At 40.7% G+C, this 25,094-nt stretch overlaps 1 protein-coding gene across 3 annotated transcripts in view; it reads left to right on the top strand.

The window, feature by feature from the left end:
* il1rapl2 (interleukin 1 receptor accessory protein-like 2) overlaps positions 1–25,094 on the top strand; it is a 633,588-nt gene that overhangs the window by 363,093 nt on the left and 245,401 nt on the right. For all 3 annotated transcript variants that reach the window (XM_078169190.1, XM_078169189.1, XM_078169191.1), the window contains exons 3-4: positions 6,946–7,115; positions 12,563–12,666. In XM_078169190.1, the coding sequence (XP_078025316.1) occupies positions 6,946–7,115; positions 12,563–12,666 (274 nt within the window). The remainder of the gene's footprint in view (positions 1–6,945; positions 7,116–12,562; positions 12,667–25,094) is intronic.

Below are 25,094 nucleotides of genomic sequence, written 5' to 3'. Positions count from 1 at the left end.
TGAAATGGTTTCCACTTCACAGGTGTGCCTTATCAGAGTTAATTAGTGGAATTTCTTGCTTTATCAATGGGGTTGGGACCATCAGTTGTGTTGTGCAGAAGTCAGGTTAATACACAGCCGACAGCCCTATTGGACAACTGTTAAAATTCATATTATGGCAAGAACCAATCAGCTAACTAAAGAAAAACGAGTGGCCATCATTACTTTAAGAAATGAAGGTCAGTCAGTCCGGAAAATTGCAAAAACTTTAAATGTGTCCCCAAGTGGAGTCGCAAAAACCATCAAGCGCTACAACGAAACTGGCACACATGAGGACCGACCCAGGAAAGGAAGACCAAGAGTCACCTCTGCTTCTGAGGATAAGTTCATCCGAGTCACCAGCCTCAGAAATCGCAAGTTAACAGCAGCTCAGATCAGAGACCAGATGAATGCCACACAGAGTTCTAGCAGCAGACCCATCTCTAGAACAACTGTTAAGAGGAGACTGCGCCAATCAGGCCTTCATGGTCAAATAGCTGCTAGGAAACCACTGCTAAGGAGAGGCAACAAGCAGAAGAGATTTGTTTGGGCCAAGAAACACAAGGAATGGACATTAGACCAGTGGAAATCTGTGCTTTGGTCTGATGAGTCCAAATTTGAGATCTTTGGTTCCAACCGCCGTGTCTTTGTGAGACGCAGAAAAGGTGAACGGATGGATTCCACATGCCTGGTTCCCACTGTGAAGCATGGAGGAGGAGGTGTGATGGTGTGGGGGTGTTTTGCTGGTGACACTGTTGGGGATTTATTCAAAATTGAAGGCACACTGAACCAGCATGGCTACCACAGCATCCTGCAGCGACATGCCATCCCATCCGGTTTGCGTTTAGTTGGACGATCATTTATTTTTCAACAGGACAATGACCCCAAACACACCTCCAGGCTGTGTAAGGGCTATTTGACCAAGAAGGAGAGTGATGGAGTGCTGCGGCAGATGACCTGGCCTCCACAGTCACCGGACCTGAACCCAATCGAGATGGTTTGGGGTGAGCTGGACCGCAGAGTGAAGGCAAAGGGGCCAACAAGTGCTAAACACCTCTGGGAACTCCTTCAAGACTGTTGGAAAACCATTTCAGGTGACTACCTCTTGAAGCTCATCGAGAGAATGTCAAGAGTGTGCAAAGCAGTAATCAGAGCAAAGGGTGGCTATTTTGAAGAAACTAGAATATAAAACATGTTTTCAGTTATTTCACCAACATGTCCAGTTGTGTTAAGAAGCTATTATTGGTGATTTTTCACAGTACAAAGTGCCGCTGTTCTCCATAACAGTCATTACCTGGCTACTAGCACACTGCTAACATACATGTAGCTAAGGGGCTAACATCAGGGAAAAGTGTAATCTTGGTTGCTTATGTTGCAAATTTCTCCCAAATTTTGTATCATATTCCTGCTGGAACAGTTCCAGTTGTCTATCCAAGCTTTTGTTGGTGATTTTTAATGGGGAAAAGTGCCACTTAACATACATCATTCCCCAGATGCCAATACACTGCTACATGTAGCTATATGCTAATGTCTGGGAAACATGCAATGTTTGCTGATGTTGTTAATTTCTCTCTGATTTTGCATCATATTCCTGCTGGATCATATCCAGTTACATTTCAAATTCCTCAGTTGCAATGATGGTGTAGTGACACTGAGATCCAGATGATCCAGAAGCACTGACCAATCAGAGCAGACTGGACTTTTTTGGGAGGGGGCTTAAAGAGACGGAGCATTTCAGAGGGATGGTGAGCTCAGGTGTTCCAGGACAGACAGTATGAGGAAAAATAAAGCATTTTTTATCATTAAAATATGAACATGTTCTTGTAGAAATCACATGCTAAACCAGCACAAGTATGAACCTGAAAATGAGCCTCCCTTTAAATAATCCTTGAAACACCTCAGCCAGCTTGACAACTTAAATGTTAATGTTAAGGCTTCTATTTAAACAAGGATAATATTCACTTTTCAAGGAAGAAAATCAAATAGAAATTTCAAATTGTCAGCTTGAGAATATTGAGTTGAGTTGGGGTATGTCTAGTCTCTATATACAGACTCTACATTCAGTGAATGTAGAGACTGTAGGCAAACCCCGGAGATCTTGCCTCCGGAAGAAGAGTGGAAGAGCCCTGGTTTCCGGTTGTAGGCTGTTTGTAGTCCGCGTGATATTGATCAATCACGTTTGAGCCGGCTGCAGTTGTTGCCAGGTTAAACAGTCTGTGCGGTGAGCTAACGAGGCGGAACATAATTGACGTCACTGCAAACTCTGAATCCATTGTAATGGTTCAGCATATTTACTTATATATAAACGGAAGTCGGAAATGGAAATTTGCCTCCTCCACCCAAATCAAACCGGAATGCCAAAAAGTCGGGGGTCTACCCCCAGAGGCTGTATTCGGCATCTGCCAGAAGTCAGACGCCGAATACAGCCGATGGGTTCCGAGAATGGGGTATGTCAGATTAACTTCATTGGTGCTGGAACAAAACCGTTGTTGAGACATGGCCTTGGTGAGCTCATAGCGCAGCCGAATGGACAGGACATTTCACATATCATAATAAGACCATTATATCATGAAACATATGAGGCAAAAAGAAAACCAAAATTTTTAACTACAGAATTTACCTTAAAGTGCTAAAAGTTTACAATTGAGGAGTCGCAGAGCTTTAAATGAAAACATGTCAACTGGAGGATAGTTTTATTCACAATGACATTCATTTCTTAATAACGCTGTGTTATCAGTTGCAAAATGTCCCACGAGTTTCAGTTGCAGTATGAAATTCAGCACCATGGACAGCGACCTGCTAGTTTATCAACAAAGCATCACAAGATGACGTATACCACATATCTGTTTTTTGGTTGGTGCTTTTTCACTTTAGATACATTTTTAGAGAAACCTTGATGATAAAATTGCATCCGCCAAGCAAAAAAAAAAAGATGCAGTGTAAGCCAGTATTTAGGTTTGTGACTCTGTCTGAATGTGTTTTGCCCTAAAACTCTGTGCACTTTTCCAAACTCTGAAACTTTGCCATTTATCCAGGGTTATTTCCATTCTGCGATTCGGGAGCATCCACATGCAAATAAAGCTGACGGGAATGATATATTTGGCCATGCTAACACCTCGCCCACACATTTAATATGTCTACAGATACACACACAGCTGCACTCTTCTGTATGCACATACGGCAGGCTTATATATACACACCCACCCACTCATGCATACACACTTCACCTACGCAGATTAATACACACATGCTCAAACAGGAGCAGAAGCAGCAATGAATGAATTATTGGGAGTTTGGTTATGACCTGCAGCTACATATGGCCCTGCTGTTCTAATGTCTGTGAGAATCTGTGTGTGACCTGTGTTAAAACATGTCTAAAACAAAAGGCATTAGTCCAGTAGACCAAACTAATGTGATTTTCTATTAATGTGATGCCCTGGGTGTGTGTGAGTGTGAGTGTGTATGTTTGATCCTCTGTGTTAGGTGCTGAATGGACTGCACTCACACCTTCAATTTGTGTCAGCTCATTAATTTACAACCACAAAGTCAGGCTTGTCTATTCATTACTTAATTTTAAACACACACGCACACGTGCACGCACACGCACACACACACACACACACACACACACACCATTCAAAACTTACAAACACACACAGACAATCCCACACACACAGTGAGTCTTCTTAATACCTGGCAACCTTGTCAATGATTAAATGACTCCTCTTAAGTACTGTGTGTGTGTGTGTGTGTGTGTGTGTGTGTGTGTGTGTCTGTACGTATGTGTGTACGTGAGAGAAAGAGAGAGAGAGAGAGAGAAAGAGACAGAGAGAGAGAGAGAGACGTGGATGAGCACTAAATCATTTGAAAATGAAAGAGTGATTGTGTGTGCAATAAATCTGCTTAGGTGTGTTGGTGTGTGTGTGTGTGTGTGTGTGTGTGTGTACATTGATATCACAGTAAATCTTGCCTGCCTCTGTGTGACTTAATGCATATTGCTAAATCTATAAATGTAACCAATTAAGTGCGTGGTTGTAAATCTGCGCCACAAACTCATGCAAATGAAGTCCTTAAATCTCTGGATGTGACTTAACTCAACACAAATTACACCTGACACATTTTTACAGAGTGCTCAAACATGTGTACATTGACTCACAGCGGTAGCCACGGTAACAATCCACATCCAGCATCAAACGTTTGACTTCTGACTAAACACTATGGCAGGGTGCAGAAGCCCTTCAAAGGGCAAAGTCTCATGAAGGTATATCATGGACTGCAAAGCTACTAGCAGTATCTGTTTATGTTAAAAATAAAAATGAAAAGCATTCAGATGTGTTCATGGAATGGATGGAGCTTACACTGGACTTAATTAGAAATTGTTCAGAAAGCAAAAGAAAGAAAGAAAAAGAATCTTAATGAAGTCCAAAGAAAAGTTGCATGAGTGTTTATAGTCTAGGTGGAGAAGAAACACCAGTAATACAATGGAAGCTTTAACAGTGTTGCTTTTGGCCAAATCGCTTGGTTTTTCTCAACTTACACAACTGCATGTTATAAAGAGGGGGGGCACAGCTGAATGTAAACTTGACCTAAATAACGCTATTGACAAAAAATGACCTATTGTAGCTCAGCTCACCATATTTTATCCTGCACTGCTGGTGGCAACAGTAGCTCCGTCAGTGGGGACTTAGCTTGGGAACCAGAGGGTCACCTGTTCAAGTCCATGTGCAGACCAAGTGTGAAGCTGGAGAGATGCCAGTTGACCTCCTTGGTAGTGCAGAGTGTCCTTAAGCAAGGCACCAAACCCTCAAACTGCTCCAGGGGCACCGTATTATGGTTGATCCTGCACTATCCCTATGAAACTTTCATCACATGTGTGTATTATGTTTAAAAAGAGGTAGACATCATAGTAGAGGACCACTTTGGGATTTAGATCCTATGGGTTCCATGGGACCGAACATAAATCTTACAGGGCCAGGTGCTTTTAACTTTGCTGTGGGTGGGAGTGGGATGTCAAAAAATAAACTGCAAGTCCCGTAATTCATTGCAATACAACTAAATTATGAGTGTTATTCATGATCAGGTCTCTTTACCGGCTCACTCTGTGTGCCTGTCATTCAGGGTGAGCATGAGAGTGTGCAGGCTCACTGGCCTATGACATCACTGTTGTGGCTGTTAAGCGGTGGATTTTGAGTGTCACAACCCCTGTGAAATGACTACTGTCATTAGAATTAGAATTTGGTCAGATAACATTTGGAAAGTCGAGAAGAGCTGCATGATTGAATTATGTTATCCCCATTTAATTTAGCAGGGGACTAAATTGGCTTAACTGGCAGAAGTCCCTCATCTGCATGGCCATTCTGTGAAAGATGCATTTTTTTGTTGATTAGGGTTGCAACCCCCCTTCAGGTTGCGGGTGTGGACTGGAGCAGACACACAAACTACAGAAGACACACCTGTATAATGAGAAGTCCCGCTGCTTTGGCCTCTAGTAGTTCCTCACATTGTAGAGACAATCGCCTGGATTAGTTTTGTTCCTCAAGAAAAAATCTGAATCTGGTGATTATTAAACTAATTTTGTGGTTATATGGGGCACGTTTTGATACTGTATGATTTCTAAATGGATTTGTGGACGTTTATCCTCCATTTACATGTGAGATCCTGACACCAGTGTGAGTTAGCAGTGTGTGATGTCTTTGAGCAGTCAGATTGTTCCAATCTGGTGTTGGAGAAAAAAAAATGATGCGATTTTATTCAGAGTGCATTATAATAACATAATATCCAAATGATATTCATATTTGCAGCCCTGATGCAAACACTGGTTACTGCCAGTATTGCATAATAAACGACTAAGTGAAAAAACAAACAAGGAAGTGAGACTGAGGAGGTACTTTTGGGCAGATGACAGATCCAGAGGCTTTATTGCTGCAGGGCAGAGGCTGTAATTCAGTGGAAAGGCCTTTTGGCAAGTGTCTGAAGGCTTCAGTTAAAACGGAGCACATCTATCTGAGCCTCAAACCATGAAAGGGAAAAAAAAGAAGTCAGAGGACCAAAGGACAGGGAGAAAAGAGAAGGAGCAGAGAGGGAGAGGAAGGGCAGGAGGGGGAGGGGGAGGGAAGTCCATTTGGGAAAGCTCCTTGTCATTTTCCGTGCTGACCTCTACGTCTCACCAGCTCCTACTTGTCTCCCATCTACAACTTGTTTTCTGTTCGTTCCGGTTGACCTGCTCTCACCCCAACATCGCAGCACTTCCTCTCTTCTTTTCTCTGTCTTCATCTGGTCTCGACCTCCTCATCTTCTTTTATTTCTCTGAATCTCTGCTGTCACGTCTCTCATTTTTTCTGCAGTGTTTGCTCTTTTTTTATTTCTTAGTTTTTCAGTTTCGTGCAATATATCAGGGAGCGTGATGAAAAATGCCTAATTTGTCTTTTTATTCTTTCCTTCAGATTTGTAATTACAATTCCAACTTTTACCTTTATTAATATCATTTCCTCTGCCTTTGACATGTATGAAGTATAACATTTTTCTTATGTTTCCCTACAATCTTTTGCGCTGTTGCCCCCTCCTTCACACAAAAAAAGACAACACACACATACACACACTTTCTGAAATTTATATTCTATGTTTTATTGCCTTGAAGGTAAAGAACAATATCACCAGAAACAAGATAAAGCAATCTTCCTGTCACTCACACTCTCTCTCTTTCTGTGTCTCTCACCCTCAGTTTTTGATGATTGTTCATATTTTGCTTCCTAACCTATTTGAGTTTCTAACTCTGTTCTGTGTTTCCATCAGTGTTTCTCCCCCCTGCTGTTTAATGCAGAGCTGCATTTGGAGTCTGCCTGCTGTATAATGGCCTGTTAACTGAATATACTGTATATCTACCAGCACGTTCTCAGTGTGTTTCTGTCTCTTTTTCTCTCCTCACAGTGGACGGATGTATAGACTGGTCGGTGGATCTCAAGGAGTACCATGTTCTGGCTGGTGAGCCTGTTCGGGTGAAATGTGCCTTGTTCTACAGCTACATCCGAACCAACTACACCATGGCCACCAACGCCAAGCTACGCCTCATCTGGTACAAGAACAAAGGAGATGCAGAGGTAAGATTATTTGGAGCAATAGCTGATGAGGTAGGTGGGTGTGGACCACATGTTCTCAATCCAAACTCATCAAACGCTTGGTTAATGGCCCTACACGTCACACTATGACGCTCTAGGTACCTCTTTAGCGTCAGGTTTGGACTAGGGCTGCCACGATTAGTCGACTAATCGATGACTAATCGACTATTAAAATAATCGGTGACTATATTAGTAGTCGACTAATCGGTTTGAGTCATTTTTCATAGAAAAGCACTATAAAAGTTCCCCAAAATACTCTTACTGCAGCTTCTTACGTTCAGATATTGGCAGCTTTACACACTCTCCCGTGACAGTGAACTAAAACCCTTTGGCGTGAGTATGAAACAAGACATTAGATGACGTAATTTTGGGGTTTGGGCGAGACAGGCCGACATTTTTCAACATTTTAACACATTTTTCGATGAAATGATTAGTCGACTAATCGAAGAAATAATCGACAGATTAGTCAACAATGAAAATAATCTTTAGTGGCAGCCCTAGTTTGGACCGTCAAGGATGGTGAGTCAGTTTCACCTTGAAACATGCATAGTGTGTGTTTATAATAAAGGTACAGTTTCCATGCATTACATGCATACAGTATCTTTTCAATCTCAACTTCCAACATAGGTTTGCTTTCAGTAACAAAGTACTTGGATGAGTTCAGAAAAAGTCATGGTTTGGGTTAACATTAGGGATGTTCCAATCAAGGTTTTTGCCCCAATCCAAGTCATTTAATATTGAGTTTCTGCTGATACTGAGTTCCAATCCGATATCTTTTTTTCTAGATAATACAGCTGCATAGCGCAGACTCCAAGTGCTTTAAAGTTGGAGTGGTGAAACCCCTTGCATCATAGTTAAAAGCAAAACCAAGAGACTCACAGACACGCAGAAGTGACAAAAGTGCCTATAACTTCAATAAGTAACGTTAATTAATAATCTCATAGTGCCTTTTTGTTTATGGTGTGTGGTGTTCTGCAGCAGGCGGCGCTAAGCCAGAGTGGAGGAGAGTTGAGGGAGGCTGCACTCTGCGTTGCTGTGAATGACACCTTTGTGACAGCTGACGTAAAACAAAGGATGTAATCAGGCTCTAAACAGCTCAGTTAAGCCGATCCCAATCAGTTAAAAAATGCCTGGATCAGCCAAGATACAGATCTTTTAGATTATAAAGGACATTCCTGGTTAAAATAAGTACCTTAGTTAGTAATGTAACATGACGTATGTCATGTGTTTGACATCTAATACATCACATATGTCCTGTTACACACACTTAACCACAATACCCAGTCAAAATGACTCATTGTTGACTTTTGGTTTCACACAGGACAAGCACCTGAGTCTGTTGGACCCATCCATAGACAGGGACTTTCTCGCTCTTCATACTACATCAGTTGCTCTGAGTGTCTAATGATAATGCCACTCTGTGCATTGATACAGATATGCATTTTGGTATTGGACAGATCAGAAGTGTGAACAAGTTGGTATGGAAGTCAAACACTAACAGAGACAAAATGAAAATAATCATGCAAATAAAAATTAAATGTGTCTTATGGAGTGCTTATTTTAGCCATTTTTTTCAATGAAATAATTAGGTTTGAAATGTATATCAAAATTAAATCACTTAAAAGTAAAACAACAGAAACTAAATAATCCTGATCAAATACTGTCATTATCATCCATTGCCAATGGTCACCCAGGGATTTATAAAATGTTCTTACTGAAAGAATGAACTCAGTTGACAGTAGACTTCCCTAAAAAATAGGAGAATATAACAAAAAACATCATTTATTGTGACTGAGAAAAGTCTCTTCCATTAAGGTCAACATAAAGTGTTAACTCAGGGCTGCTCAGCAGCAGTGTGGTCGATGCTGCCACTAGTGGCCAGAGGCTGTATTGCAGCATTATTACTGATCACTGTTTTTGGAAGCAGGGTGAGAAGCAGAATGCAAAATGGAAAAAGTTTTACCCAAATTTGAGAGAGAAGATTCAGGCTGTGAGGATGCATTTGAATTGTATCATGATTTTAGCTCATACAAAATAAAATGGAAATGAAATGGAAATGGAAGTCTGCTTTTTCATTTGAAGAATAGCTGGATTTTTTTCCCAGGCTTGTTTTATTGAATCTGTAAGGGCCAACTATCACAACCAGTAAGAAGGATATGCTGTACCACTTCAATCAAAATTCCCTGATCAGGGAACATCAAGTCCACTGCCTCCATTTTCTGGACCAGGGTCATGTCCCAAATCAATATTACATACTAATTCTAAGCAGATCATAATATCATGTCAATATAAACCATTGAGTATGTTTAAGTTTTGCATATTAGCATGATATCTGCAAAAACAGTGTACAGCAAGGATTGGTATATTACACATATTGTTAATAATACTGAGTGTGAAATTGGGATTCACTCCAAGAAACTGTCTTTACTTTCTTTGGCCTTGCTTGTGTTTGAGTAATAACCAATACACAGAAACTAGAGAGACTGATAAATCATACTGTGGTGCTATAATAGAACGTTGCCCCCCTTTCCCAGCAGTGTGGATTATATCTGGGTGGTAAAACAGGATTTAGCTGGATTAGATTTAGACGTGATGATATGTGTAATATATACATCTCTAATATATACACTGAAACATAATTCTGTGGATAGCACTTTTACACAATACATCTCGGTGCCTTTACATTTAATGTTATATCCTTCTGCTCTGTATCATCATAATTATAATACCTATGTTGACCCACTTGTTCACAAAGACTGTATTTAGTATGATAAGAAAAATGGCACATTTGGTCTCAATGGTCTAACGTCTTTACATCTGGTATGGATATATTTTGGGCAAGTTTCTAACAGTACAACTTTTACATTTTTAGATCACATGAATAAATATCACACTTCAATTAATAATCAGAGTTAGGATATTTGAAAAATAGATGCCAAATACTTCATTCTTTTACCTGTAGTTTCAGAGATTCAGACATTTTCTCATCATACTATATTTAGTCTTTGGGCACATGGGGCAACAGTTTTTTCCTAAACTATATAGATGATGTTTAAAAAGGTGAGAAACTCACTTTTCAAATGATTGACTGCTTTTGAAAATTTCTTCAGATATGTGCTTATGCAGGCCCAGCAAACACTTCCACAAAAGGAATTTCAAAAGGCAGGCAGAGGGACTTTAACTCTAAGAAGGATTTCATTGCTGGAAAGATGGTCTCTTCATACACTGCCTGGCCAAAAAAAAAGTCACCACCAAAAAAAAAGGTCATACACTCTAATATTTTGTTGGACCGCCTTTAGCTTTGATTACGACACGCATTCGCTGTGGCATTGTTTCGATAAGCTTCTGCAATGTCACAAGATTTATTTCCATCCAGTGTTGCATTAATTTTTCACCAAGATCTTGCATTGATGATGGTAGAGTCTGACCGCTGCGCAAAGCCTTCTCCAGCACATCCCAAAGATTCTCAATGGGGTTAAGGTCTGGACTCTGTGGTGGCCAATCCATGTGTGAAAATGATGTCTCATGCTCCCTGAACCAGTCTTTCACAATTTGAGCCTGATGAATCCTGACATTGTCATCTTGGAATATGCCCGTGCCATCAGGGAAGAAAAAATCCATTGATGGAATAATCTGGTCATTCAGTATATTCAGGTAGTCAGCTGACCTCATTCTTTGAGCACATACTGTTGCTGAACCTAGACCTGACCAACTGCAGCAACCCCAGATCATAACACTGCCCCCACAGGCTTGTACAGTAGGCACTAGGCATGATGGGTGCATCACTTCATCTGCCTCTCTTCTTACCCTGATGCGCCCATCACTCTGGAACAGGGTAAATCTGGACTCATCAGACCACATGACCTTCTTCCATTGCTCCAGAGTCCAATCTTTATGCTCCCTAGCAAATTGAAGCCTTTTTTTCCGGTTAGCCTCACTGATTAGTGGTTTTCTTAAGGCTACACAGCTGTTCAGTCCCAATCCCTTGAGTTCCCTTCGCATTGTTCGTGTGGAAATGCTCTTACTTTCACTATTAAACATAGCCCTGAGTTCTACTGTTGTTTTTCTTCGATTTGATCTCACCAAACGTTTAAGTGATCGCCGATCACGATCATTGAGGATTTTTTTCCGGCCACATTTCTTCCTCGAAGACGATGGGTCCCCACTATCCTTCCAGTTTTTAATAATGCATTGGAAAGTTCTTAACCCAATTTTAGTAGTTTCTGCAATCTCCTTAGATGTTTTCTCTGCTTGATGCATGCCAATGATTTGACCCTTCTCAAACAGACTAACATCTTTTCCACGACCACGGGATGTGTCTTTCGACATGGTTGTTTAGGAAATGAGAAGCAACTCATTGCACCAGTTGGGGTTAAATAACTTGTTGCCAGCTGAAAGATAATCGCCCATGCAGTGATTATCCAATAGGACGCTCGTACTTATTTGCTTAGTTAAATCCAGGTGGCGACTTTTTTTTGGCCAGGCAGCGTATAAGTGGGCTGTCTATGTAGTGGAAAGGCCCAAACAGTTTTGAAATTGGTGCTACATGACCAGAGAAATCAGAGAAAAAGGGCTGTAGCATTTGCCTTTGTTCAAGAGGTCGAAAACCTACAACTGCGCCACACCGGACCAATAAACACTCCAGCTGATGGGTGGCATAACACAAGTTGGGGTTGGCCAGCTCGTCCAAAAACAATATGGTGGCTGGCTGGTATCAAATAATCTTGTATTACAGTTAAAGAGTAAGCTAAAATATGTTTCTAAAAAACAATTAAAGGGATAGTGCACCCAAAAATGAAAATTCAGCCATTATCTACTCACCCATATGCCGATGGAGGCCCTGGTGAAGTTTTAGAGTCCTTGGTTAATGTTTTATCAACACTGCCTAATTTTACTGTTTGATCTCAGCTGTTTCAACCTGTTTTAAAAACACAGGGAACAGTATTCTGCTCACTTCCTGTTCAGAAACTCTCACATTACAGCCAAACAGTGCACTGAAGACATTTTAGGTGAGAAAGGCAGTGCAGTCAGAGAATCTTGGTTTATATTTGATCAGCACTGCCTGGTTTTACCATTTGATCTCAGTTTGGTGTGTGTCTGAAATAGAGAGAGGGTAATCCACTTCTTTACTCTTTGTGTCCATGGTTGCAGCAGGCGTACAAAAATGAGGAAACACAATCTGTAGTTTGAGCAACAGCCCGAAATCCAGCTCAAATCCGTTAGATGATGCATTTCGCGTCATCTTGTGGATTTTAGCTGAGAGATGAGCAGGGAGATCTGGGCTCTGGTAAGATGGATGACAGTTCACCATAGTTCCTTTACACATACTGCCCACATTGTTATCATACACATCTGGTTGAAAACCAGAAAGTATCCTTTAAAAACACCAGTGTATTGCTTTAACATTGTCTTTGTATTGTGTCCTTTAGGAGCCCATCATCTTCTCAGGTCACAGACTGAGTAAAGAAGACGACTCCATCTGGTTTCGATCTGCTGAACTGGAAGACAATGGGTTCTACACCTGTGTACTAAGGTAAACTTTGCACACAACTTCACATACATACTGACCAATAACTATCATGAGTCAACCCTGAAGTAAAATCTTTTAAAACGGGTTCAGGGCACAACCCTGATTCTTCAAGGAAGCACAAATTTGGATTATTTCTGGTTCAGCTGGGATGCATTGTTGATAAGACTTTGCGAACATCACATAAATGCTGCTCTTCTCCCCACATGGGAGCTAGGTCAAAGTACACTGAACAAAAACACAGACTTTATTTTGAAGTTTCACTTCCAGCCACAGCACATTTGCTTCATAAGACTAAATAAACACAGCAAGGATTTTACCAGCATGCAAACAAAATATTTTTGGCCCGACCCTGACGTGCAGCAGTGCTCTTGGAGTTGCCTCGGTATTGTTGATTTCATCACATGGGAACAACCTTGGAATAGATTTCTGACTCCAAGTGCTCAGTCTGTACCCAGGCGGCCCATTTACATTGAGTTGGCAAATAGCGGCACTGTTTTTGGTGTTTGAATAAGAAAGTGGGGTTTTAGTTGAAACTGCTTAGTATCCATTTTGAGAAGAAAATGCCCCTTGCTCTCAGTAATCAATATTTTAAACCACAGGTGAATGGTATTTCAAAAACTATTAGTTTAACAGTCTTAAATAGTCACCATGAATATTTGCTATGTAGGGGGGTGGGCACTTTAGGTTGCATTACTTTAAGCAACACAATACCATCACGGCAAGGAGTGAAAAAAGACAGTTATTGTTTAGAATTTGAATAAAATGTTCAACAATACTCTTTAAAAATATCCAGTAACCTCCCTAATTCATGCTGTTTGTAGTTACAAAAAAAACAAAACAAAACATTAAAAATGAACTTATTTCATAAATTTGTTTGTCTGAACATTACCCTCAAACAGCATTGCACCATTGTGGAAAAGCCTACAGCAATAAAAGTGTTAAAGATCATATTTCAGTAAACTTTACATCAACAGTTAACAATTTATTAAACCAAACCATTGTATCCTCCTTAACAAAAGAAAGTCACATTTTAGTTTCCTGTTGTATGTCTTTCCTGCGTAATGCCACCCTATTTGTTGTGTTGCTGCTGGGTTACCAGCAGTTTGTTGCCTTCCTCACGACTAAATTCTAATTCATCCTCATTAACATCAACAGGGTGTGCTAATTCTACCTTATTTTCCATACAAGAGCCATAAGAAAATGTTGCATTCACGCATGAAGGGATCCTGTCACTTCAAGACAACACTTGTATTTTAACAATTTTCCATGACTGATCATCAGATGAAGTACATAATCAATTAAAAGATAAACCTCACTCATCTGTTATTGTGATTTTTTTTTAATTCAAGATTATAAATGGCAGAAAAAGACTTTTCAGAACATTTGTGTGGAGAGAGATGATGGAGCAACTAAACCATGGGAGAAAGGTCGGCAAAATTGGATTCAACATGGCCTCCTGGGAGTCGTGTGACAAATTAAAACCCTGCTATTAGTTTCCTTAGGGCCCTGCCTTTTTGTATTGAATCATAATCGAGGATGTATTGTGTGAGTTTAAAAGGCAAAAGCTGGATATGTTACCTAAAGGCAACACTGTGTGGGAAATGGTTATTATGCAGCTTAGTCAGTTGGTAGCACATTAGGAGTTTATCTACTATCTTGTTTTGTCATTGCTTCATTACATTTGCTGAGGTCTGTTCAGAACATCAGAACATTTCTCCTGTGTCCAGGTAATGCAGGTTTGTGTGTACCTGCATATTTTCCTTGCTAGTTATGTGGAACGCTGCCAGTTCAGTAAATTGAATATTTACAATATGGCTGTGGGCACTACAGCAAAATTGGCCTGTGTGGCCCTTTAGGAATGTGTGTGTGTGTGTGTGTGTGTGTGTGCGCGCGTGTGTGTGTGTGTAAAGTTGTTTGATACTACAGTGGGGGTGGTGGTGGTGGTGGGGTATCAACCCGTGTACCAGTTGGCTTTGTAGCCCAGAACAAGGCTTAAAGTGTTGTTTACCTGCAAGCGATGGTGTGTGTGTGTGTGTGTGTGTGCATAATGAACTGAATTAAAATATGCCCTGTTGTAAATATGTGAAAAGTAAATATTTTTCTTATAGTCATTCAATTTCCAGAGGGTTGAGTTCATATCCCTGCTTATTTTTGAGTCACCCTGTATCATGATATTTGTTGTTTTAGTTTTAATGAATAACCTTAAAGGTCCAGTGTGAATGATTTAGAAGGACATGCTGTCAGAAAAATAATATAATATTCATAACTTTGTTTATAATCACCTGAGACTAAGAACCTTTGTGTTTTTCTTAACTTAGAATACCCTATAATACCTTTTTTATATTATATTTATAGCCTTTTTATATCTTTTATAAGTCCTCTTCCACAGAGTTCACATTGTTTTTTCTACAGTAGCCCAGAATGGACAAACCAAACACTGGCTTTAGACAGGGCCATTCCCATTTAAACATCAGCCAATGTAGTTGCTTGGCACACATGAGAAACTTAAGTTGGTTGCAGTCTGAAACCTCACTGCTATATACAAACTAAACCTTTAACTTTAATTTATGTATTTTTTGTAACTTAGACTCAAAGACATGCATTTTAAATGATATATGTTACATTGAAGTTTATTTTGAAGGCTTTAGGGTTTTTTACTGATGTATGTTGTACCCAAGTTCAGTTTCTGAAGTCTCTAGGTGGTAAATTCAAAGTTAGCAGGGTCGGCCGTGCATGCATTAGTACATATGTGTATCCCACTGGCTAGCTCAACACCACCACTTTCCACTGCTCCTGGTGTTTGCCAATATACTTTTTGCCAAAGTTCATGTTTCAAGAATCGGCGCAACAAAGGGGGGGTGTTGAAAGTTAGCATGACCCATAATCAGAAGGGAGACAACTGTGAGAGACTGGGGGTGAAAAATTCCACTGTTTTCCTTTAATTGTTAATGAAATTGACTCAGTTACAATCTCAGTGGGCAGGACTAGTGTTCCCTTTGCCTTCAGTTGTGGAGGATGTTGTCTATTGAGAAATGATAATTCAGATTTCCTGGAGCCATCAAAAACATCTACCAGCCTTCATTGGTGGACATAGCTTTGTCACTTGTCATGGAGGTAGCTTAGCTGTCATTGTTTGACCTAAATATGTAACTTCAATCACATTATAGCAGTGGGGTGTATCTGGAACAAAAAGACAAGACAACATTTATAAAATATTTTATGACAAGGCCATGAGATGTGGTGGAAAGTCCAGGGAAGAGTGAGTACGTCGGCCTGACAACCTTTTTTGATATGTTTTCGAAGTTAAGTTTTAATGTCCCAGTTAAGTAGTTTAGATAATCTGGCTAAAATAATTACTCTATGTGATCATATCCAATAGGAATGATGGCCGAAACCTTGACAGTAAGACCTAAATTGTAGTTCAACAGAATTATTCTTTAATCAAAGGTGATCAAGATATTTGCAATTTTCCAATATCTGCCTTTGAAACTGTAGAAGCTTTAGATTTGGCTGCACCAGAGGAACAGCTTTCCTCCCCCTTTGTGTCATAAATCCCCATCTCCCCTCTCTACTTGATCCTGTTTGTCTCCCTCCTCTGCATACCTTCAACACCTTCACTGTCTTCACCGTCCCTTCATCCCACAAGCAGCCTCCATCTTTTTCCTCCATCTCCTGTTTTTCTTCTCTTGCTTCCTCCTCCTGTTCCATCCTCCTCCTTTTGCCTCTCTCCCACTCCTCCTGTTTTTATCTGCACCCGATTCTCCTCACCTCTCCTCATCACGCTCCCCCCATCCTCTCCTCCTCCCCCTCCTCTGCTCTCCTCCCACCTCCTTTTCCTGCCAGAGCTTGACACCTATCCTCCTTAATAAGCTCTCTCTCCCTCTCTCTTTCTTTCTGTCTTCTCCTCGCTCTCTCAGCATGACAACCTAATTAGGGCTTGGTGTCTGTCATTGTCTCAGGGTCTCTTATTAACACACACACACACACACACACACACACACACACACACACACATATATACATACACATTGAGGCACAGCACCTCCTATCCTAGTGGGGAGCTACCAACTGGATCATATTATATTACTAGGAGGTTGTATCTAGAATATGTCACTATGCGCAGAGAAAACCGATGGGAGAATGTACTTTTAAATGTATTTATTGCCCTTCATCTGATGTGTATTGTTGTTTCTGTCATATGTTGCCCCTATATACACCCACTGCCAGCGCTCTGAGATAAAAAGCCACTTTTTCAGAATTAGTTTCACATTTCCACCTGATACTCAGCTCTGACTGACATGAGGTGAAGTCAGGTTTATGCAGGTACAATAAAAACATCAGATTAATCTCAGTGGCAGCCATAACCTGCCTTAGATAGATCAAATGGGTCTAATCTTGCATAAAAATGTTACCATGTATGGTTAGATACTTCATTTATCTCCATATACTGCCAAGGTCCAACAATGAATCTTCTCTCCAATATGTCAACTTTACAGAAATTGGTGCGATGTTTCACCTTCACAGCCATGCTGCTTACACATTGTACAAATCACTATAAATGGTTTGCCTTGGTAACAGTCATCAACAGTAAATTCTAGGTGAAACAAGGTAAAGAGTAGACACAAACGATATATTGGGCAGTGGAACAACATCAGGAGGAGCCAAGGAGGCTGTTGAGTCTTACATCTGCTTCATGGTACCGTTATTTAATTATGTACTGTATGAGTCTCCAAGTGATGTTAGAGTAGAGAACAAACTAGTGCTGCGCGATTAATCTAATCGCAATCGCGATGTCAGGCTGTGCGATTACGTAACCGCATAAAAGGCTGCGATTTGCGATTTAATGTAGGCTAAATAAATGTTAACGTGCGTGCCTGTGAACGTGACTGCCTCTCCTGTAGTGTGTGGAGTTTGTTGACATCACGCCCACAAGCTATCCTGGTGCGTGCAGCCGGCGTGCAGCAGTGACCAACACAGACGCTGAAGAAGAGCATGAGCTCGACCATGAACAGGCTGAGTTGGTGGCGAAAAAAACGTCTGTTATATGGCGATACTTTGGATTCAGGTACAGCGACGCTGAACAGAAAGACGTGCTGTGTAAGTGTAAAAGTTAAAGTCGCCACGTCCCGCGGCAACACGACCAATCTATATCAGCACTCGAGACGGGACGTGGCAACTTTAACTTTTAAATTTTTACACAGCACGTCTTTCTGTCCAACGTCGCCGCACCTGAAAGACGTGCTGTGTAAAAGTTAAAGTCGCCACGTCCCATGGCAACACGACCAATCTATATCAACACTTGAGACAGCACAGCACAGGGAAAAGTAGGAAGAGTGCATGCGAGAGAAAGCCGAGCCTTGTAACATCAAAGACAATGAGACAACTGAAAGCCGCCAGAGCCTCACAAAACAACATCCAAACACAGTTAAGCAAACATTTGTAAGTGTCACAGGGAAATCATGGACTCCATAACAAATGAAAAATTGAGTAATTTTGCTCGGGTTCGGCCCACTTGACATGCTGCTGTGTTGTGCTATGACGCTGGAATTTGTCATTTACGTGACAACGCCTGAATGCAACACAGGCTCCGCTCTGCTGTGTGTACAGTGCTGTGTGGCGCTGCTGTGTGAGCAGCGTGTTTGACTGTGCTCAGTCTGTTGATGGTCATTGACTCACTGTCTGTCCATAACAATAACTATGTCAGGTCAGAGCCCCCCTAATATAATGTAGGGGAAACACTGAATCAAGCAAAAAGACTCATGATACCATTTATTTATTACATTTTATTGTAATTATATTGCAATCGCAATCGCAAATCCCGATATTGTCCACCATAATCACAATCGCACATTTTTCCCAAATTGTGCAGCACTAGAACAAACCAGAATGACTAATAGCTTATGTGGAAATCAACAAGTTGTTTTTGTACCATGAAGTGAACAAATCCAGGCTGTTCTGGTGAACTGTTCATATTTATATCTGTGAAAAGTAATGAGCCAGAATTCATATGTAACCCATTTAATCATAGGACAGTAATTGAAATATTACCCACCTATTCTGAAAGGCTGCGATTATTTAGCCATTGTGTTGAAGAGAGTACAGAATGAAGTAGTATAAAGAGCAAAAGTCTGTGTAAGGAGGTACGTTGGGGTGGTGAATGGGTCAAACCAACACAGGACTTTCCCCCAGGGGACCAGTGTTCATGTCCCATGTAAATCAAGTCAACTTTGAGTTATTTTAAGGTATGTTGTCAAGTCTTTCTTTTCCTAAAGCTAACCTTAATCTCACATTAAATATGTTTTGTTAAGTACATAACAATACATAAAGTATGTAATGTGACAATGTCCAACCATGTTTCTATCGTAAACCTAACTTTTCTTTCCTAAACCTAACCTACGTAACTTAACTATGTTTTAATATGCACTGTTGCTCTCTGCAAAACCGAAAATGAAGTTCTTTGAGTTGAGTTGAGTTCACGTTACAGGTCCAGTGTGTATTCCAGGGGAATATATTGGCAGAAAGGGAATATAATATAATTGGAATGCTTTCTTAAGTGCAACACACACCGCCGCCATACGCCGCGTGTCAAAACGCCCGCCTCCATTATATTCTATGAACCAACCCACACTGGCGCCGGCCGACGCACCGCGCCGCTCTGCCTCAGCCCACTGCTCTATTTCCAGGGTGGCCGGCGCTCATGGCGGCACTGCGAGAAAAGCCTTTTATGTACGTCTCGTCTCGTAGGATCAACTTGTTTCAAATTTTTAATAAGACAACTTTGATAAGAAACTCACCCGTGAAATTCAAGTTGTTGTTGCCTCAAAGTTTTCCCTCTTCTTCCTCTGTTACTAGCAGTTGACAACCGTTGGCAACTAGTGTAGGTACAGCCACCTAGCGGGCTGGGGTGGGAAATACATGTTGACGGTGCCACTGCGCGCCGCTGCCAGTGTGTGTTGGGGGGCGGCCCTTGACGGCCACAGCGCCACGCCGGCGGCGGTGTGTGTTGCACTTTAAGTGTATAAAAAAAGAAGTATTATATTTTTGTTACCTTGGAATAAGCCATTTATATCCACAATGGATGTTTCTACAGTAGTCCACAACAGACAAACCAAACACTGGCTCAAGATAGGACCATTTGCGTTTTCACATTGGCCATCATAGTTAGTAGACTCTACGTAATGGACAGCATCAGAAAAACATTGACATTTTAATGTGAAACTGCTTTATGTAGTGTTTTTAGCTATTTAAATCAGCAGGTTCATTCGTTTTAGAGAGGAAGATAATTCGGCAACAGTTAAAAAACTCCTGAACGTCTGGATCAGAAAAAAAGGTAAGCACACATTAGCAGGTGCCAAGCTGGTGGCCCTTCTGTGACATGCCAAGCAGTGTTGGGGAAAAAAAAAAAGTTATTTGGAATGTGAAACTGTTTTGTTCAGTGATTTTGCTGTTTTAAATCACCTAGTTTGTTTTCTGTGAATAATTGGGCTCCTGGTAAAAATCTCCTTAACAATAAACACTGAAGGTGTCCTTACAGGGAGTTCAGGCTTGGCCCATGGGAGAAGTTTCAGCTGGTTGCAATCTGCATTCATCACCACTAGATGCTGCTTAACCCTGCACACTGTTCCTTTAAGAACGTAACGTGAAAAAGCCATTCATAGGGCATTATTTTGTTTGGATGAGAATAGATTGACAAATCTGTGGTAAGTAATCTGTTGACAATTTCCCCATAAAGGAAATCTCCCTTTTAGCTCAGAGTGTATAACTAGCTATAAGCATCTTGTGATCTGGTCACGAGATTGAGGTGGTGGATAGTTTTGCACAGTGTCATGTTAGCTAGTCAGAGACGACCATCAGTGTGTGCCGTGTACTGTAGAAAAAATGTTTTGAAGATGCAAGGATTAGTGGTATGTACACATTTACCTCTAAACTGTAATTTTACTGGTTTCCAGCAATCAACTTTTTTTCTGAACTGTGAAAATATTCATGAATTAACTATCATGACAATGTGGCAGTGAGGTTTCTACTCCTCTGCTGCATTTGCATCCTGTGTGTCTCTATACCCCACTGTACATTCACTTACCTGTTACTCTGCTCATCCATCTATACAACTACAGCCCTCCATCCATCCATCCATCCATCCACCCATCCATCCAGCCATCTGTCCATACCTTATCTTTGTCACTGGTGAAAGATGTTTGTGTGTGTGGGATGAGATGTCTTTATCACTTTTAGTGAATTGACAAGCTGTGACAGAGAGGGTCAAGGGGAAAAGGACAGGTTTCTATGGTATTTTCTTTCCTCCATACCTGTGCTAACACGATGTGATGCAATGTTCTGATGAGCTCACACAGCAGTCATTCCCAATGTGAAACAGAAGACAAATGCTATGACGGAAAACTAAATATCAGGAAAACCTACTTGTTGTCTTATCTTAGTTATAGAGCTAAAAATCTCAGCTGAATTATTTCTTACATGTAAGAACTCTATTGGCCCAAGGCAAAAAGATTGCCATTCACACTCAGTATTGATCCTTTGCATGACCTCTACAAAGCAACCCAGGCTTCTTTAATTCATGCAATATGCCCTGGGTCTGCCCCGAGCTTTGTAGCTGCTGGCAAACGATATGTCCTATTCTCTCTAAGGTCACTGACAAGCCCCTGAAGCATTCAGACATCCTGCCTTCACTTTGTTGAAACCAAGAATATTAATCTGAATGGAGTCAAACAGAAGCTGCTGCCTCTTTGGTGGATTCAACTGTTGTCCAGTTTCAGTCCTCTGAGAGACAGTGCCGACACATCCCCAATGTCGGAGATGAGGAAACAATCAAACAATCAGAGGTTTGTAGGCAGGGTTGCATTAACGTTATCTTCCTAGATTGCTAGGTATCTTGCTACATCCCTGAAGAATAGTAACAGAAAAAGGGCAACAAAATGGCAACAAGCATGGATAAGGGTGCTGTAAGCTGATTTACAGAAATAACAACTCTTTAATATGTAAATATCTTAGATCGACCAAATAAAACCAAAACCAAATAAACCAAATATACTGTTTCTTGTAACCTCCACTGCTGCTTCCATGCTGACTGAAGAAAATATCGGTGGCATGGATATGTAACTCATTTCCAACTGAGTTGAGGAAACACAGGAAAATAACACCCCTGAAATAACATTAACTACTGCTGTTTGTAGATGACTGTACTTTTGGTTACATGTGAGGTTTGGTCTGGTTGGCAGTTTTACTCAAAGCCTCTCTTTGTTTTTGTCATCAAATGTAAATGTGATTAAAATATAAGCATTTTCAGTGGCAATGATCAACATTTTTATAATACCAGTGCTTCAAATGACACTATGAAAACAATGTAAAAGGGGTCACTCATAGTGAACCTACAAAAAATTGTCACCCAAATCAGTATCTTCCTTATCCTTTATGGAGCTTGACTGTGAGTTTCAGCTCAGTGTTTAGCTGTCTGATCCACAGCTTTATTGTTTCGGTTCACTCTCATAGTGTCCTTCAGGCAGCAGCAGGCAGCTGTTTTCAGTGAAAAAAGCTCTTAAAAAAACACTATATACTATCTGCTCAACACCAAACAGCAGACATAGTTAGACACTAGCTCTTGTACACAGTGAAGCAATTAGCCACTAAAGAGCCAGATAATTCCCTCAGGACTTGGTGAAGACTAAAAGATAATAAACGTTGAAACTGAATTCATTAGGTGGCCAGTAAAACAACTCCAAATAAATAATAATGTTGCACTGTACCTTTGTAAATGAGCAACTATTTACTCTTACATTTGCTCTATCAACATAATGATAATGGTGATATGTGATATGTGGTGTATATAACTTTAATCCACTGCACCCAACTGGCCAAAGAATTAAAAAAAAAAAAAAAAAAAAAAATCTATAAAGTGGGCTCAATGGCTGGAATATGTTGGCATGTTTTTATGCCTCTGTGCCGACAATAGCTGTGGTCAAAGGCATTATGTTTTCAGGTTGTCCATCCGTACATCCTATCAAATGTATCTCAAAAACAGCTTTAGGGAATGTCTTCAAATTTGGCACCAATGTCCACTTAACAATGACGTGGTTAGTTTTTGATGGTCATTGGTTAAAGGTCAAGGTCACTGTGACCTTGCATCAGTCTCATTCTGGTGAACACGAAATCTCAAGAACACCTTAAGCAAATTTCTGTGAATTTCACACAAATGTCCACTTGGAATAAAAATAAACTGATTAGAACTTTGTGGTCAGAGACCAAAGGTCAAGGTCAAGGCAACCTCACAAAATATGTTTTTGACCATAACTCAAGAATTCATAGGCTAATTATAACAAACTTCACACAAATGTTGTTGTTGGTTGTTTTTTAAAACTACCACTTGGGAAAGCCAAATTGGCGCATTTGCACATCCTTTAAATGCCCCCAGATGAGTTCCTTTTTTATTATTATCATATGCAGTTTATGCATCCTTCCCAATGGCTCTACAATTAACCAGTCCATTAGTTTACATGAATTTCATGCAAATATAAAAACCTCACTGGCTTTCCTCTAGTAATAATCTTTACTGTATGGTGCTGTGTAAGAGACACTTACAGAAGTGCATACAATAGAGCAGAATAATAGACAGAAGAGCACAAGATAATGATAATCAGGCAGGTTCCATTCACAGCTTGTCTCCTCTTTCAAATATAAGGATTATGTGGTATTATCTCTGCTTAAACCATTCTAGCTTGTTAATGGTTGTAGCTGTAAAAAGATGTTTTTCATCTTCTTTTAATGGTTTTGGGTGTTTTGCTGTGCGGGGTGTATTGCTACCCTCATTCTTTGATGGTTATACATGTTTCATTTCATAGAAACCGCTGTGATCTGTCTTTTACCTGTTGATTTCGAAAACACTGCAGATCCCTAGTGTCTATTGGAGTGTGTGGGTTCGTATGAACTTGAAAGGGGGAACAACCTGGAGACACTGTTATAAAACCAAAGGTGAACAAGCATCAAAGGTGGAGTGACATTCTCTCTCAGGAGACCATAACTGGAAAATGACATTGTCTAAGACACGAGGTACAGAGAAAGAGAGATGTGCACTGGGAGAGGGAGAAAGAAATGAAAGCAGGTGGGTGGGAAAGAGAGAGAGAGGAGAGGGTAAAGAGGGAGTCAAGGAGAAAGTAGTTAAATTGGAGGGATGGTGAGAAAGGGTAAATAGTAGGAGAGGAAAACAGAGGGAAGCTGATGGAGGGGAAGGGAGAGAGAGAGAGAGAGAGAGAGAGAGAGAGAGAGGGGAAGGTAGAGAGAGAGATGGAGGAATGAATGGAGGAGAAAAGCAAAAATCCATTTTCTCTGCAAGTATAAGGACCTCAGTAGGGGGAGAGGGCATGCTGCGACTGCCCAAGACCCTCTATACACGCACTGTGATTAGGACACCAGCACACACACACACACACACACACACACACTATACACACCTATCACTTAAAAGGAAATTGATACACAGTGAGAGGTCTCAGTTTACTTTTGAGGCTGCAATGCTGTGAGAAAGACTTTGCACCAAACCTCTATCCTGCAACACTACACTATCTGTGAGAGTCAGAGAGAAAGAGAATCAAAAAGTAGGTGGAAACACACACATGCACACACAGGAGAGGACGAAGAATGAGAAAGACAGAGGACAAACCGATAGAGAAAAGGACTCGGAGAGAACAAAATAATGAGTGTTAGATAGTGAACAAGGTAGCGTGAGATGAGAGATTTCATGCCTCTGGCTTTGCCCGCTCTTCACTTCAACACATCGCATTAGATGGAAATGTAACATGTTCTCTGTTTGGGAAAATGACTGACTAGCTGGCTGAAAAGCTGGCTGGCCTCTGGGATAGGGGGTTTGTGAATTGGTCGGCTGGCTGGCTAACTGGGTGGGTGAGTGGTTGTTTCATTTGGTGACATCTTGGCTGGGCAGTTGGCATAGTTGGGTCGGTGGCTGCTTGGTTTGTTGGCAGGGTGGCAGACAGATTGGTGGAATGGCTGACAAAGTGGAAGTTTTTTGGATGTTTGACTGTCTGGTTGATGACTTGATAGGTTGTTTAACTGGATGGTTTTGCCGGCCAACTCGTTGGCTAACTAATTAGCTCTCTGGCTAATTGACTGGATTAGGGGTAAGACTGTCCCCCTAGTTTTTGTTAAACTTCATTAAGTACAGTTGTTAGAAGGAGACATTTGTTGATATTTTCCAGCAATATAAAACAGATATGATATATATATAGTAAAAAGGCTGAAGCAGCTATTTAAAAAATGTTTTTAATGTGAAATAATAATAATAATAGTTAGTAAATAATTAGTGGTTCTTTTTGGGAGAGTGCCAATGGAGAAATGGCCCTTAATGGAGCAATGCAGGTTTGTTTTCCTGATACCCATCTGTCAGACAAATGGGCTTTTGGTCTTTC

This window comes from Epinephelus lanceolatus, chromosome 7 (genome assembly GCF_041903045.1).
Source record: "Epinephelus lanceolatus isolate andai-2023 chromosome 7, ASM4190304v1, whole genome shotgun sequence".
NCBI lineage: Eukaryota > Metazoa > Chordata > Actinopteri > Perciformes > Serranidae > Epinephelus > Epinephelus lanceolatus.
This window is presented reverse-complemented; position numbering and strand designations above follow the sequence as displayed.